The sequence below is a fragment of the Arvicola amphibius genome, chromosome 10, assembly GCF_903992535.2.
Source record: "Arvicola amphibius chromosome 10, mArvAmp1.2, whole genome shotgun sequence".
Classification (NCBI taxonomy): Eukaryota; Metazoa; Chordata; class Mammalia; order Rodentia; family Cricetidae; genus Arvicola; species Arvicola amphibius.
Window position 1 is genome coordinate 76,705,661 of NC_052056.1, and position 15,310 is coordinate 76,720,970.

Sequence of the window (15,310 nt, forward strand, 5' to 3'; positions counted from 1 at the left end):
TTTGCCTACAAGAACACATGTGCTCTATGTGCAAGTCTGGTGCCATGGAAGTTAGAATAGGATGCTGCATCCTGGGGAACTAATTACAGATGGTTCTGAACCAAAATGTGGGTGCTGAGGACCAAACCCAGATCCTTTAGAAGAGTAGTAGGTTCTCTTAGCAGATGAGCATCCCCTCAATCCTACCTTTCCCAATTTTTGAGACAGGGTCCCATTAAATTACCAAGGTAGGCCGACAAAGCTGACATCTGGTTAGATTGCCATCTGCTGCCTTTCCTGTATACCGACCTCTTTTATGTATGCATATCCCCTCAAACCTCATTTTCAGTTCAGTCAAGTCAGAAGCTGCTCCCTCACCACAGTGAGCTTCTCTGGAGCTCTCTGCCTGATTCCCTCTGGTTTTCAGCACTTAATTTCTTAAGCTCAATTTCTTTGTATCTTGTGGCTTCAGGCTTAAGGACACACACACACACACTCATTGAAACTGTAGGTTTATAGGTTTTATTCTCCTTACCTATCGGTATCTGACCTCTTCCTCCTCACCCTCATAAGGTCTTGTTATAACTAAGGCTAGCCTTGAACTTGCTAAGTAGACCAGGCAGGCCCTTAACTCCCAAGCCTCCTTCCTTAGTCTCCCAAACACTGGGATTATAGGTATCCATGACTATATTCAGAAGACCAAGTTCCTCTTTATTGGAATAATTTTCTACTTTGTTTCTGTTTGTAATTACAATGTGGGTCGACAGGCATGCCATGGCATATATGTGAAGGTCAGAGGACAGGTTTATGAAATCTGTTCTTTCCTTTGTGGGATCAAGAGATTGAAAACAAATTGCCAGGATTATGTTGCAAGTATCTTTACCTACTGAGCCATATCACTGGCCTTCTGGGTGCTTGCTTGTTTCTGTTTTTAGACAAGGTCTCATGAATCCCAGGCTGGCCTTGCACTCCCTAAGTAGCCTGACCCTCCTGTCTCCACCTCAAATATTGGGATTACAGGTATGTGCCACCATACCTGGTTTTAATTCTTCTTAGTCAGAACAGATTGTTAAGTAATAATTTTTCTAATTAAAATAAGCTTCAGGGGCTGGCAAAATGGTTCAGTGAACAAGTGTGCTTGCTGCCAAGCCTGGTGATTTGAGTTCCGACCCTGGAACCATCATGGTGAAAGGAGAAAATAAACTCCTACAAATTGTCCTCTGACCTCCACGTCCTATGGCATGTGCACATGTACACATTAAACAGATGTTTAAAACATGTTTTGTGTGTGCTGATGTGCTCCTGTATGAGAGGACAAAGGTCAATGCTGAGTATCTTCTTCTATCACTGACCACTTTATATCTTGAAATAGAGTCTCTGACACTGATTATTGGCTTTACTGGCTGGCTAGTGGGCCCCTGAGGGAAATCCTCCTGTTTCTACCCCTGCCACATACTGCAGCTACAGAGAACCACCACATCTGGCTTTTATATAGGCACTAGGGGTCTGAATGAAGGTCTCATAGTTGTGAAGCAAGCTCTTTACAGACTAAGCCATCTCCACAGCCCAAAATTCAGTATACATGAAAGGGTATAAGTTCAGTATTACATGTAAGGCTATAAGTTCGTCTAACACTACTATGGACTGAATACATGTGTTCCAAGAAACAGCTATGTGAAAGCTACTTTGACAATTCTCTGGGAATAAACATCTCGGGATAGATTAGTACCTATTAAGAAAAAGATTTAGAAATCAGATGGTGGTGGTATACACCTTTAAGCCCAGCACTCGGGAAGCAGAGGCAGTCAGACCTCTGAGTTCAAGGTCAGTCTGGTCTACAAGAGAAAGTACCAGAACAGCCAGGGTTACAAATAGAAACTCTGTCTTGAAAAACCATTAGAAAAAAAAAGTATCTTAGGGTTTCTGTTGCTATGAAGAGACACCATAACCATGGCAACACTTATAAGGAAAACATCTAATTGGGGTGGCTCACTTACACTTTTAAAGGTTCAGTCCATTATCATCATGGCAGGGAGCATGGCAGTGTGCAGGTAGACATGGTGCTGGCTACATCTTGATCAGAAGGCAACAGGGGTGGACTAAGATACTGGGTAATATATTAAGCATAGAAAACCTCAAAGCTCACCCCCACAATGATACACTTCTTCCAATAAGGCCATACCTACTCCAACAAAACCACAACTCCTAATTATGTGGGATAATCGTTTTGTACACTGTGAGGATGTGCTTCTGTTTTACCTCATCTGCCTAAGGTGCCTTCTGATTGACTTAATAAAGGGCTCAATGACCAGTAACTAGGCGGGAGAGGATAGGTGGGAAATTATGGGCAGAGATAGGAACTCTGGGAAAAATCAGAGAGTTGGGGATTTGCCAGCCAGACACGGAGGAAGTGGGGTGCATGGTACTGAGCAGAGATAACAAACCATATGTCAGAATGCAGATTATAAATGTGACAATTTAAGAATTAGTTGGGAGCAATCCTAAGCTAAGGCCAAGCTTTCATACTTAACAAGAAGTCTCTGTGTCATTTGGGAGCTGGCAGTGCTACTCCCCATGAGTTTATGAGAGTCAATTACATTAAAACTACCACATTCCACTCCCTGGCCCCATAAGCTTGTAACAACATCATTATACAAATGCATTTAGTTCAAGTTAAAAAGTCTCCATAGTCTATCACAGTCTAAACAGTGTTTAAAAGTCAAAAGTCTCTTCTGAGACTCATGCAATCTCTTAACTGTAATCCCCTATAAAATAAAAATCAAAACAGACCACATACTTCCAATATATAATGGCACATGATATGCATTACCATTTCAAAACATAGGAAAGGAAGCATAGTGAGGAAATACTGGACCAAAGCAAGACCAAAACCCAGGTGGGGCAAACTCCAAACTCTACATCTCCATGTCTGATGTCAAAGTGCTCTTCAGATCTCCAGCTCCTTTCAGCTTTGTTGACTGCAGCGCACTTCTCTCTCAGGGCTGGTTCTGCTCTGTCAGCAGCTCTCCTCAACAGGTGTCCCACGGCTCTGACATCTCCAGCTTCTTATGTTCTCCAGGGCAATCCAGGCTTCCCTTTCATGGCCTCCATTCAGGGACATCCCTGACACATGCCTGGCCTCAGAAGCTTTCCTTAGTCTCAGGGGCAAATTCCATAGCTCCTTTCTTCTACCCTTAATTCCAGAACCATGTGGCCAAAGCTGCCAAAATATGCTGCTTACTGGGGGCTGGAACATGGCCCCCTTGTTCAATTAAAGGTGTGCACCACCACAACCAATTCTAAACTTTCCTTTAGTTCCTTTTCACAAATTGGAAACTGACTATTGTGGGATCTTACCCTGAGGTCAACACTCCATTTATTCCATTTCTTAATCTGTTTATCTCCTTGAACACAGGATTTAGCTTCATTCCACTTCCTGGTGCCTGTACATTTTATATTTTTATTTTCTCAGTTTGTTCCTTTTCATCATAAATCTTCATTATAGTTATCAGTAATAACCACATGACAGAGACTATACCAGGTTGTTTTGAAATTTCCTCTGCCAACAGAATGAATCCAAAGCAATCTCTTAACTGTAATCCCCTATAAAATCATATTCACTTTACCCTCTTCAGACAAGGGCAAAAAGGAGCCATGTTCTTCACCAAAATATGACTAGAACAATCTCTAGGCAACATACTAAAATTCTCCTCTGAAACTCTTGAGCCAGCCCCCAACAGTTCAAATAACTCTTAGCACCACTGTCTTCCATGCTCCTACTAGTGTGGCCCATTAAGCAGTGCTTAAAGTATTCTATTGGTTTCTTAACCCAAAGCACCAAAGTTCAAATTCCTCCAAACAAAAACATGGTCAGACCTGTAACAGCAATACCCCAGTCCCTGGTACCAACTGTCTTTGCTAGGGTTTCTATTGCTGTAAAGAGACACCATAACCATGGCAACTCTTATAAGGAAAATTTTTTTTTTTTTGAGACAGTTTCTCTATAGCTTTGGAGCCTGTCCTAGAACTAGCTCTTGTAGGCCAGGCTGGTCTCAAACTCACAGAGATCCATCTGCCTCTGTCTCAAGAGTACTGGGATTAAAGACAACATAGGAAATAATTAATTGGGGTGACTTGCTTATACTTTTAGAGGTTCGGTCCATTATCATCATGGTAGGGAGCATAAGTGTGCAGGCAGACATGGTGATGGCCACATCTTGATCAGAAGGCAACAGTAGTGGACTGAGACACTGGAAGGCATCTTGACCATAGAAAACCTCAAAGCCCACCCCCAACAGTGACATACTTCTTCCAACAAGCCATGCCTATTCCAACAAAGCTACCCCTAATAGTGCCACTTCCTATGAGATTATGAGAGGAGGGCCAATTACATTCAAACTATTACGAAGAAGAGATGAGAACTCAGTTTGTCTTTTACGTAAGGGTACAGCAAAGGGTTCCCAGCTGACATTCTAGAACCAAGAGTATGAGAAACGAGTATTGGGTATTTAAGCCACTTATTCTGTGGTATTTGTTATAGCAGCCAAAATTTTTTAAGATAATAACTTTAATTCACATATTTGAACTGCCAAACTATCATAAATTAAGAGTAAAAATCTAAGTTCAAAATGAACTAGAGGTCTTTGTCAAATGTAGCAAACTGTTTTTCTTCTGTTATTTCCACAACTGTTAGTGGTATGGCAGGGTACACACTGAAGTACTGGGGATTAAACCCAAGGTTCTGTGCATACCATCAGAGTTCTATTATTGAGCCAAATCACCCCAGCCCACCTTTCTCCTTTTGTTTGAAATAAGGTCTCACTGTGTCACCTGCCTGACTGTCTCCCAGTGCTGTGATTAAAGGTATGAACCACCATACTTGGCCCCTGGCCGCCTTTTCACTACTTGACCAGGCTAGATCTGAACTCATTCAGGCAGATCTTTTTTTTAAATTTTTTTTAATATTTATTTATTTATTATGTATACCATATTCGGTCTGTGTATATGCCTGCAGGCCAGAAGAGGGCACCAGACCCCATTACAGATGGTTGTGAGCCACCATTTGGTTGCTGGGAATTGAACTCAGGACCTTTGGAAGAGCAGGTAATGCTCTTAACCTCTGAGCCATCTCTCCAGCCCCCCAGGCAGATCTTCAACTGGTAATCCTCCAGCCTCAGCCTCTTAAGCAGTTGGGATTACAGGTTCATTGCTAGGTCTAACTCTTACTGCTTTAAATGCTATTAAAACTTTAAATACACCTGGAAATGTTTTTTTTTTTTAAAAAAAAAAAACAAACAAACCCAAAATACTATTTTATACAGGCAGGGTCAGGGTACATGCAACATGGACTACATACTACTAGGCAGAACACACAGATAGTGCTCAATAATTTATCTAGTTATACTATGAAAAATGTACAAAGAATGACGTGGCTAATTCCTATAGTTTGACCGAGTGTCCTCTAAAGGTCCATATATAAAGACTTTGCTCTGCCTAGTATTATGTCAACTGGACATAAGCTAGTCATCAGAGAAGTTGTCTTTTTTTTAAAAAAAACTTATTTATTAATTATGTATACAGGGTTCTTCCTGCATGTATTCCTTCAGGCCAGAAGAGGGCATCAGATCTCGTTACTAATGGTTGTAAGCCACCTTGTGGTGGCTGGGAGTTGAACTCAAGACCTCTGGAAGAGCAGTCAGTGCTCTTAACCTCTGAGCCTTCTCTCCAGCCCCAGAGAGGACATCTTAACTGAGAAAATGTCTCCATAAGATCAGGGTAGGAAAGCCTGAAGGGCATTTTTCTAATTAGTGATTGATGGAGGAGGACCCAACCCACTGTGGGTGGAGCCACACCTAGATGGTGGTCCCAGGTTATATAAGAAACCAGGCTGAGCAAGCCATGGGAAGCAAGCCAGTAGGCAGCACCCTCCCATGGTCTCTGCATTAGCTTCTGCCTCCAGGTTCCTGCCCTCACTGATCTGGATGATGACTTGTTAATGGAACTACGAGTAAAATAAACCTTTCCAAGGTGTTTTTGGTCATGGTGTTTCATACTAGCAAAGTAACCCCAACTAAGACCTGGTCTTCAGGGTGGCAGTTTGGGGAGGTATTATGGTTCTGCTTAGGTCACTGGGAAATGGACTCAAGGGGATAGTTGTACATATCTCCTATCCTAGAAACAGGAGAGCAGAGGGAGGAGGATCACTGCAAAGTCCAAGGCCAACCTGGTCAATGGAGAGTTCCGGGCCAAGCAGGATTATAGAATAGGACAGTTTCTTTGTTGTTGTGTTGGGTTTTTGTTTTGTTTTATTTTGGTTGCTAAGACCTTGTCTTTAAAAACCACAAAAGGGGCTGGTGAGATGGCTCAGTGGTTGAGAGCACTGACTGCTCCTCCAGAGGACCCGGGTTCAATTCCCAGCACCCACATGGCAGCTTGCAGCTGTCTGTAGCTCCAATTCAAGAGAATCTGACATCATTATACCAATGTGCATGAAATAAAGTTAAAGTTTTAAAAAAAATAAAAAAAATAAAAACCACAAAAACAAAACTGTGTGACTCTGCATCTCTGGTTTCTACTTTCTGTGTCCTGGACCAAAATGTGACTATCAGGTTCACTGCTCCTACCACAGTCACCTACCTCACAAAGGACAAAGGAGTGGGCAGACCCCATATATTACACAACCTTGGACTTTAAACATCTCAAAGTATACAGTAAAAAAAAAAACATTTTCACATTAATTAATTAATTAATTAAGGTACTTCATAGTAGTGATATGAGGCCAACACAGTTGTATATAGGAATTCAAAGAAGAAAATAAAGAAGTACTGGAAACAAAGACACAATCAATGTGTTTCATGATATAATTTCTCAGAGTTTCTACAGAGCTCTAGGACATACCTGCTAAGCACTGTTCCTCACACTGGAAAACCTTACTGCAAAATATTGTTTTCTTATATTCCAAGAGCTTATAGATTTTAAAGCTGGTAAACTATAAAAAGGAAAAAGAAACAAACTCAGGAAAATCAATTTTAGGGATCAGCCACTGTGATATCCCAGCACACAGATAGAGATGAAAACAAAAAGATCATGAATTCAAGGTCATCCTGCCTATTGAACTGGCAGAAGTTCGACCAAAAAAACAAAAACAAAAAAAGTGTTGAAGTGGAACCAGGGCTTTATTCATGCTAGGGCAGCATTCAATACAGAGCTGCACCCTCTGTTTTGCAAGTTTTGTGATGGTTAGGAAGTAAACGAAGCTTTCATTCTGTACGATGACAGACACCCTCGCCAGTTGGCAGGCAGGCCTTGGCCCTACTTGCGACCATCACCCTATACATTTCTGTTCCTTTGATCCAAGGTCAGCTCTCAGCTGTCACTGCTGTAGAGAGATCTGCTCTGCAGCTCTCAACAGATGAGGTGGGGCAGTCTGACATGAGCCCCACAGCTGGAGGCAGAGCCCTGTAAGAAAGAAGTTTCCAGGCTTGACCGGAGGGAAGCCAAATTCAGTAATGCTCACTGGAGACAGTATCCAGTTACAAAGGAAGTGAGTCATTTCCTTCTTTCTGAACTCTGCCATTCCAACCATCTAATCACAATGTGTTATAGGCAGGTTTAAGTCTCCCTAGTTCACCAAAAGTGATTGCTTCCTAGGGTCAGGAGAAATGACCAAGGAATGGCTGTTTTCCTTTTGGTCAGTATCACTGTGCTTGCTTGATTCGTGTGACAGGGCCAGTCCAGAGCCCAGCCTTATGCTTATAGCCAAAGACAGAACAAAATTATTAAAATGAACTGCAATAGCACCCAACCCAGAACTGCTCTCTACAATAGCCTCTCTTAGCTTGCAGTAGGGATCAGGGATGGTGGGAGTCCCCACATGTACCAAGGTATGATGGAGAGGCCCCTCAAAATCCACTGGTAGCTGAGGGCACTGGAGACTTGAACTAATTAATGTCTTTTGTTCTCTTTCAAGAAATGGCTCTCTCAGATCAGAGCTAGACGCATCCTGCAGATCAAAGCAGTTCACAAAACTCCCTCAAGAAAAACTGCCTCCTCATAGTATCTACTGAGTACATTCTCATCTGACTACAGGGTCAAGGAGAAATTTAGCAAAGGCTCAATGATGCTTACTGTTCCTTCCCACTCCTCTGTACTCAGATGTGGGCTCAGGCAGGCAGCATCTGGAAGACATCCTTGGAGAAAAAGGAGCAGAGTCGGCCAGCAAGGAACTTGAAAGAAAGTACTGAAGAGCTAGACTGAAGATGGCAGGAGCAGCTAGCCCAGCCCACACAGCACTCCCCAGCATGCTCCCCGAGCATAGGCAGCCAAGGTGACCTGCTGCAGACAGCTGGGCTTCAGAATAGCAGGGACAGAGGGAGGGGCAAGAAAGCAATTCTGATGTCCCTTTTATCTCACTGTGGTCCACTTTCTCTGGATTCATTGGGACTTCATTACATGAAACAGGCATACCCCAGAGAGGCTGTTAATACTCATGTAAAAGGCAGATGCAGCAATCAGGCCTGTGTTGATGGGCCCTTGATAACATGTCCCCTGAGCAGCCCACATAACCCACAAATCCTGCACACGGAGTTGTCAAACAACAAAGGCAACAATGATAAGTGCCTTTTCCTACCTCCAGCATCGGGACTCAGCTCGGAATCCTTGGACATTATTGTCCCCTCCAATCAAGTACACGAAGTTGTTGAGCACCGCAATGCCTTGGTTGGACATTCGAGGAGCCAGAGAGGCAGTGAAGTGTTTCCATTCTCCCAGTAGGGGATTCAGGTACTTGGCCTGGTCACTGAGAATTGTAGATGGTGTGGAGTGAATGCCTCCAAAGCCCACAACACACTGGAAGTCTGAGCGAAGCTCTGTCTGTGGGCCCTGAAGGCTGGGCTGCAGGCTCTCATTCCGGTGGTACATAAGGGCACTGGCCACTGTGTCCCTCAGTGGGCTAGGGCCAAGCTTGTCATGCAGCCGCTGAAGGACCTCAGCTTCCATCAAGGGAAAACGCACTGTCTCTAGGAGCTTGGGGGGCTCATGCAGTGAGATTTGGTCAGCCTGCACCTGCTCCAGGGGGTAATGGTAGAGCAGGGCCCCTTCATACACCTCAGTCTCACAAGAAACCTCCAGGCGATTGCTGCTGAGGAGGGAGTAGACCTTCTCCAAGGGAAGCTGGCGGTACTTGTCAGTTCTTGAGAAGGCCACGAAATTTTTGAGGATGTAGGTGTCCAGCTGTTGGGTCAGACGGTTCAGATCAAAGAGCTCTGCCAGGCGGTAGACATCGAGGATGTTCTCCTCATCTACCCATGACATGAGGAAGTCACAGCAGAAGTGGATAATTTCTGGGATCTGTAAAAAGAAGGACACCCACTCAAGCCTGAGCTGGAGAACTGCATCTGGGTATGGGAGACAGGATGAGAGCAGAAAAAGGCTTATGTGGGGGCTGCCCCTGTAGCAGGCCTTCTGGGGTTAGGGAATGCAAAGTGAAATCTTCCCTCAACTGTCCCCAGCCTTTTCTGAAAAAAGCTGGGACTTCCTGCAGACTTAGTCTAGAACGTGCCATGGAGCGCAGGGCATGCTCTCAGTGTCTCAGAGCCCCAGTCCTCATCCACAAAACAAGGATAAGGTAGTAGGGAGTGACCTGAGGATGAGAGCACCAACACCACTTGACACAGACAGGATTTTTATATATATCACCTGCTTTCAGATCAAAAGTGCATGTGGGAAGGAAGAGAGACATGTCTCAGACTGTCACTGTTTAGAAGGAGCCTGTGGCCATTCCCTGACCAATACTATCTAGAAGGGCCAAGGCACTAGAATCAAGTATACCTGGCTCTTTTCTCTGAACGAGCACATCAGTGGAAGGACAGAGCAGGCCTGCCAGGCCCACTCACCGCTGCACTCACAACTGTCAGCAAGGCATCTCCAGACATTCACCAGAGCCAAGGCCCAGACTCAGGATTCTTGAAAAGATGTCAGACCATCCTGTGGCCTCTGCCTGAACTAAGAGACCTACTCAGCTCCAGTGGGTGCAGGATTCCCAGGAGGCAGCATAGCTTGCCCCTAGATGTATACAATCACTGGAGGGAGGGAAGGCAGGCCAAAAGAGGCACTAAGGAAGGAGGAAGCTGAGTGTCAGTCAACTCAGCCCTGAAGGCTGTTCAAAGACACCCTGGAATTTGACAGGCAAACAAAACAAAGACAAAAAAACCACCTTCCTATATAACAAACCAGGTACAGATAAAGAAAGTCCTTTTTACTTTTAAATAAGATCTCACTGTATAGTCCAGGAAGGCCTCAAACTCACAGTAGCTTGTCTCTGCTTCCCAAGTGCTAGAATTAAACACATGCACCACTATATCTAATATATTCCTTAGGAAAACAAGATTTGAGTTTCACTGAAAATAGAAATACAGGTGGGAGGCAGAGGCAGGCGGATCTCTGTGAGTTCGAGGCCAGCCTGGTCTACAAGAGCTAGTTCCAGGACAGGCTCCAAAGTCACAGAGAAACCCTGTCTCAAAAAACAAAACAAAACAAAACAAAACAAAAAGAAAAAAAAGAAAAGAAAAATAGGTGGCAGCTCTATCCACAGGTTCTACTTCAGAGGGTAAAACTGCCTATAGATTATACATATACATTCTTACTGTATAGAGTCCAAGTTGTCCTCAAACTCGCTACAGCACTAGCCTAGCCCAGAATTACTATGTAGATAACCTTGAACTCCCTCTCCCAACTCGGAAGTACTTGGCTTACAAGTGCAGTTTTTTTGTTGTTGTTGCTTCTTTTTTATTTTTTTTCTTCTGATTTTTTTTGAGACAGGGTTTCATTGTGTAACAGCTCTGGTTGTCCTGGAATGTTTTTGTAGACCAGGTTGACCTCAAACTCACAGAGATCCGCCTGCCTCTGCCTCAGTGCTGGGATTAAAGGTGTGCGTCACTACAGACCCAGCTTTAGCATGTCGATATATAGTATAACAACTGTCTGAGTAGCATTTAGCTAATAAGCATTACAGAAATCTAGAGATGATGATAATGTACAAGGAGCATATAAGAAAGTCATATACCAATGATACTCCATTTATAGAAGGTCTATAGATCTTTGGATTTTGGTATCCACAGGGAGTCCTGGAACCAGTTTTCTGAGGGTACCACAAGACAATGATCTCTTACTCAATTAGGATCACCAACAAATTAACCACTGTATACAGAGAAATTCTGCTAATATCTAAATTCTATTAAGAAATGTTTAAATTTTTTATATTAAAAAGACAACTCATGTTTCTTCCTAGGTGAGATTCTAAGGGCTGGATACCTACAAATGATCCAAGAAATACATACTCATGTTGGGTTCTCCCCAGTCTCCTTTCCCCTAAAATTCCATTTCTGCCCTGGGTCTGAGCGAGTGCGAATGAACAGCCATCTGGAAATAACCCATCTCCCTGCACCAAGACCTTGTTTCCCCATCCTTGGTCCTCTGGTCTGTTTTCAGAGCTGTGTAGCTCTGCTGGGTGGAATCCTACACAGACAGAGTTGAGGCCCATCTAGTACAGGATCCCCAACCAGACAGACTCAAAATGGAACACACTTGCCTAGAGCAAGCCAACAAGGCCGATTTTGCTTGGATTCATATCCAAGTCTCTGGGGACACTGTGCAGAGTCACCAACCAGGTCTGGTGCAGGATACAACAAATGGGGGCAAACCGCCAGCTGCAACAAACTTGATTTGTAAATCAATGACGTTCTATCAAGTAAAACTTGCTTTACGACAAGGCTTCATGTTCAAACTGCCACAGAAATGTGATGACTTGCCTTCCCCACCCTACCCCCTTCCTTCCTGATCCACTTATCACTGCAGTTGATGATGAGGGGAGCCCATCCTTCACCAGCTTGGCTTGCTATCAGTTTACCCAATGGATCTTGCCTCATCTTCCCATTCATGGGCCTTCTGTGGGATTAAGCAATGTGTCCTCCCCAGTTGTGCCCTCTCTCTAGCCTCTCTGCTGACCCCAAGTGCGGAGACTGGAGTTTCTTCAGTAGTCCCCCCACCCCTGCCCCTTCAGCTCTGGAGTAGCTGGGCCTATGCACTAGACAGGTTACTAGCGCTACCTGCCTGCCTTGCTGCTCCCATGGACCCCCCCAGGGCTCTTTAGTTGGAGTCACTCTGCTTCAGTTCCCAGGCTTAACACCAAGGTACCCTCCCTGCTCCGTATTTTGCCTCATTACTTGGTATTCTCGCCCTCTTGACCTACCTCATGCCAGCAGTCATCACAGGTATCTGGGGAAGCCCCCCTCAGGTATGAGTCTTCTTGTTCAACAAGGCAACTCTCACCTGAAGTTGGCAGGCAGCAACCAGGGTCTCCTGCACATTGCTCAGGCTGAGCTCTAGTTCAGAAGTGTATATGAAATGCAGGATTTGGCACATGGCATTGTAAGACACACCATGGATCAGGACCTCTTCCTGCTCCATCTCCTTCAATCCTCCAGCAAACATTCCTCTGTAAGGCAAAGAGACAAGGCATTAAGAGTTACTCAGTCAGGACTTCAGTGTGGGCCACAGAAAGCATTCAGAAGGGCCGGGAGGTGGTGGCGCACGCCTTTAATCCCAGCACGGGAGGCAGAGGCAGGCGGATCTCTGAGTTCAAGGCCAGCCTGGTCTACAAGAGCTAGTTCCAGGACAGGCTCTAGAAACTACAGGGAAACCCTGTCTCGAAAAACCAAAAAAAAAAAAGAAAAAAAAAAAGAAAAAAAAAGAAAAAAAAGAAAGCATTCAGAAGGTACCAAGAGCTAGTGGTGAGACTGGCTGGACAACAGTCTGCATGCTGAACACTGATTGCTCTGTGCTTTAAATAAATAGTTGGCAAAGGGGAGTCAGTGTATGGAAGGAGCCTCATCAAGCTGGGCAGTCATCTTGGAATCACTTGGCTCCCTGTACATGGTCCTAGGAACCCTACATGCACTTTCTGAGAGCAGGCCAGTGTCTAGTTGCCTGTTGCACCATCTACCAGTGCAATTCTCATCTCAGACAGCAATAATTAGAGTAGGTCTGGAAAGAAAGAATGTGCTAATGGCAAATACGTAAAAAATGAGAGTCACAACATTCCATATATTTAAGGGATGCTTACCACATGTTGAGTATTAAGGTAGAACAGAAAGACAGAAAATAAAATAAGGTGATATAAGAAGGGGGAAAAGTCTTCCACATGGGATCTAGTTTGCCTTTCTTGCTGACAGAGAACCAAGATGCTTCAATATAACTTGTAAGATAAACTTGTCTACAGAGGTATTATGTTTTCCTAAAGACATCTTAAACAAAGATATTAAAACAACAAATAAGCCAGGTGTGATCGCACACACCTTTAGCCTAGCACTCAAGAGGCACAGGTAGATGGATCTCTGTGAATCTGAGGCTAACCTGGTCTACATGAGTTTCATGAAGGCCAGGGTTACATAGAAAAAGCCTTTTTGCTCTTCTCTTTCCCCAAATGTCTATGATTCAACCTAACATATGGACTCTTCCTTATCTTAATAAACTCACTAACTTTATTTCACTCTGATGTCTCCAATTCTTTCCTGTAGTTCAGCTGAAAATGGAAGCTGGAACTTAAGATGAAAGGAACTCTTCCAGCTGCTGATGGCAGTGCTAGGCTTGCCACTTGGCTACCACTGATAGTATTTTTGAGGTAAACTACTAAACTTCTGGCTTTTACATTACGTTTTTTTCTTGAAATTCTATTTATTTATTTACTTACTTATTTTTGATTTTTTGAGACATGGTCTCACTATGTAGCTTGACCTGTCCTGGAACTCTCTCTGCAGACCCCACTGACCTTGAACTCCCAGATCCACCTGCCTCTGCCTCCCAAGTGCTAGGATTTTAGACAGGCACCACTATCACCTGACAAGATAGTACTTATTTTTATGCCTGAAAGTACATCCTTGCACTATATGGCCCAGTGTCCTCTGAGACCAGAAGAAGGAATCAGATCCCCTGGGACTGAGTTACAGACAGTTGTGAGCTGCCATATGGATGTTGGGAATTAAACCTAGGTCCTCTGAAAGAGCAGCCAGTGCTCTTAAGTGCTGAGCCATCTCTCTTGCCTCCTAACATACAAATTTAATGGTGACAAAGGAGGAAGACAGGCAGGTATGGCTTAGAAGCAGAGGTCTTACCTAGAATTAATATGTACAGAGTCCTAGGTGTCATTTCCAGCACAGAGTAGAAAGGAAAGAGGAGTGGGGGACAGAGGGAGGATGATAGTTGTTTGGATTGGGAAAATACTAAAATACTGAGGAGGCACTCAAGGGAGTCTGACTTGAAAGTAACTCCCTGGAACATCTGGAAAGAGCAGGAGTAGGACGCTGGGGAAGTGAGACCTATGGGCAGAGCTGAGAGCAGCGCATCTAACACAGAAGAGTGCTTCTCAGATGAGGAAGCAAGTACACAGACTCGGCTTAGATGAGCTTTCTGCTCAGTGCAGCTAACACAAAAGGAAGAAAGCAAGAGGTAAAGGGAGGGCAGGCTGGCAGGCAGAGCCCAGCTAGATCTCCAGGGCAGAAGAGAATGTGTACTGGAATCTCAGTGTGGTGAGACGCTGCTGTAGAGGAACTTTGACATAAAGTGGCCTAGAAAGGAGGGGCTGGAGAATGGGCTGGGGATGCGGCAGAAAACCAGTCAGATGGGAGGCTTTTGATCACGGCAAGAACAATATTGTTGGAGAACTGCAGCTGAAATGCCAGGATACAGCTAAGAGCCTGCTGACAGACTGATTACAGGAGCACCAGGAGGATACAAGACCCTTTGTGGGGCAAAGCAGCTGGGTAGATGGAGGAAAATTCAGGTGGAACTAGTTAAACAAAATAGCTGGAAAATCCTACCATGTCACATTAAGACATTCCAGCAGAGATTTAACAGTTCTTTCTTAGGACTGCTAGCTCCCAAATAATAACATGGAGACTTTTTTTTAAATTATGAAAGCTTGGTCTTAGACTTGTTCCCAACTAGCTCTTAAAACTTAAATTAACCAATTTATATTAATCTACATTTTGCCACATGGCTTGTTACCTCTCTTGTCCAACTTTCTCTTTGTCTGGCTGGCGAATCTCCCAGGCCTCCAACTCTTTCCCAGAGTTCTTATCTCTTCCTGAATGACCCATCTATTCTCTCCTGCCTCTCTGCTGGCCACTCAGCTCATTATTAAACCAATCAGAAGGTGTCTTAGGCAGGTGAGGAAGGACAGAGACATATCTTCACCAAGTGTACAAAAAGATTATTCTAATGCAGACACTGAGTAGATATCACAGGAAAGAGGCAATAACCAGGACCAAGCATGCTT

General features: G+C 44.1%; 1 protein-coding gene across 1 annotated transcript in view; it reads right to left on the bottom strand.

Moving 5' to 3' along the window:
- Klhl22 (kelch like family member 22) overlaps positions 1-15,310 on the bottom strand; it is a 38,030-nt gene that overhangs the window by 10,946 nt on the left and 11,774 nt on the right. Inside the window, exons 3-4 of the mRNA XM_038346251.1 lie at positions 12,307-12,472; positions 8,609-9,327 (exon numbers count right to left, since the gene is read on the bottom strand). Coding sequence (XP_038202179.1) covers positions 8,609-9,327; positions 12,307-12,472 — 885 coding nt within the window. The remainder of the gene's footprint in view (positions 1-8,608; positions 9,328-12,306; positions 12,473-15,310) is intronic.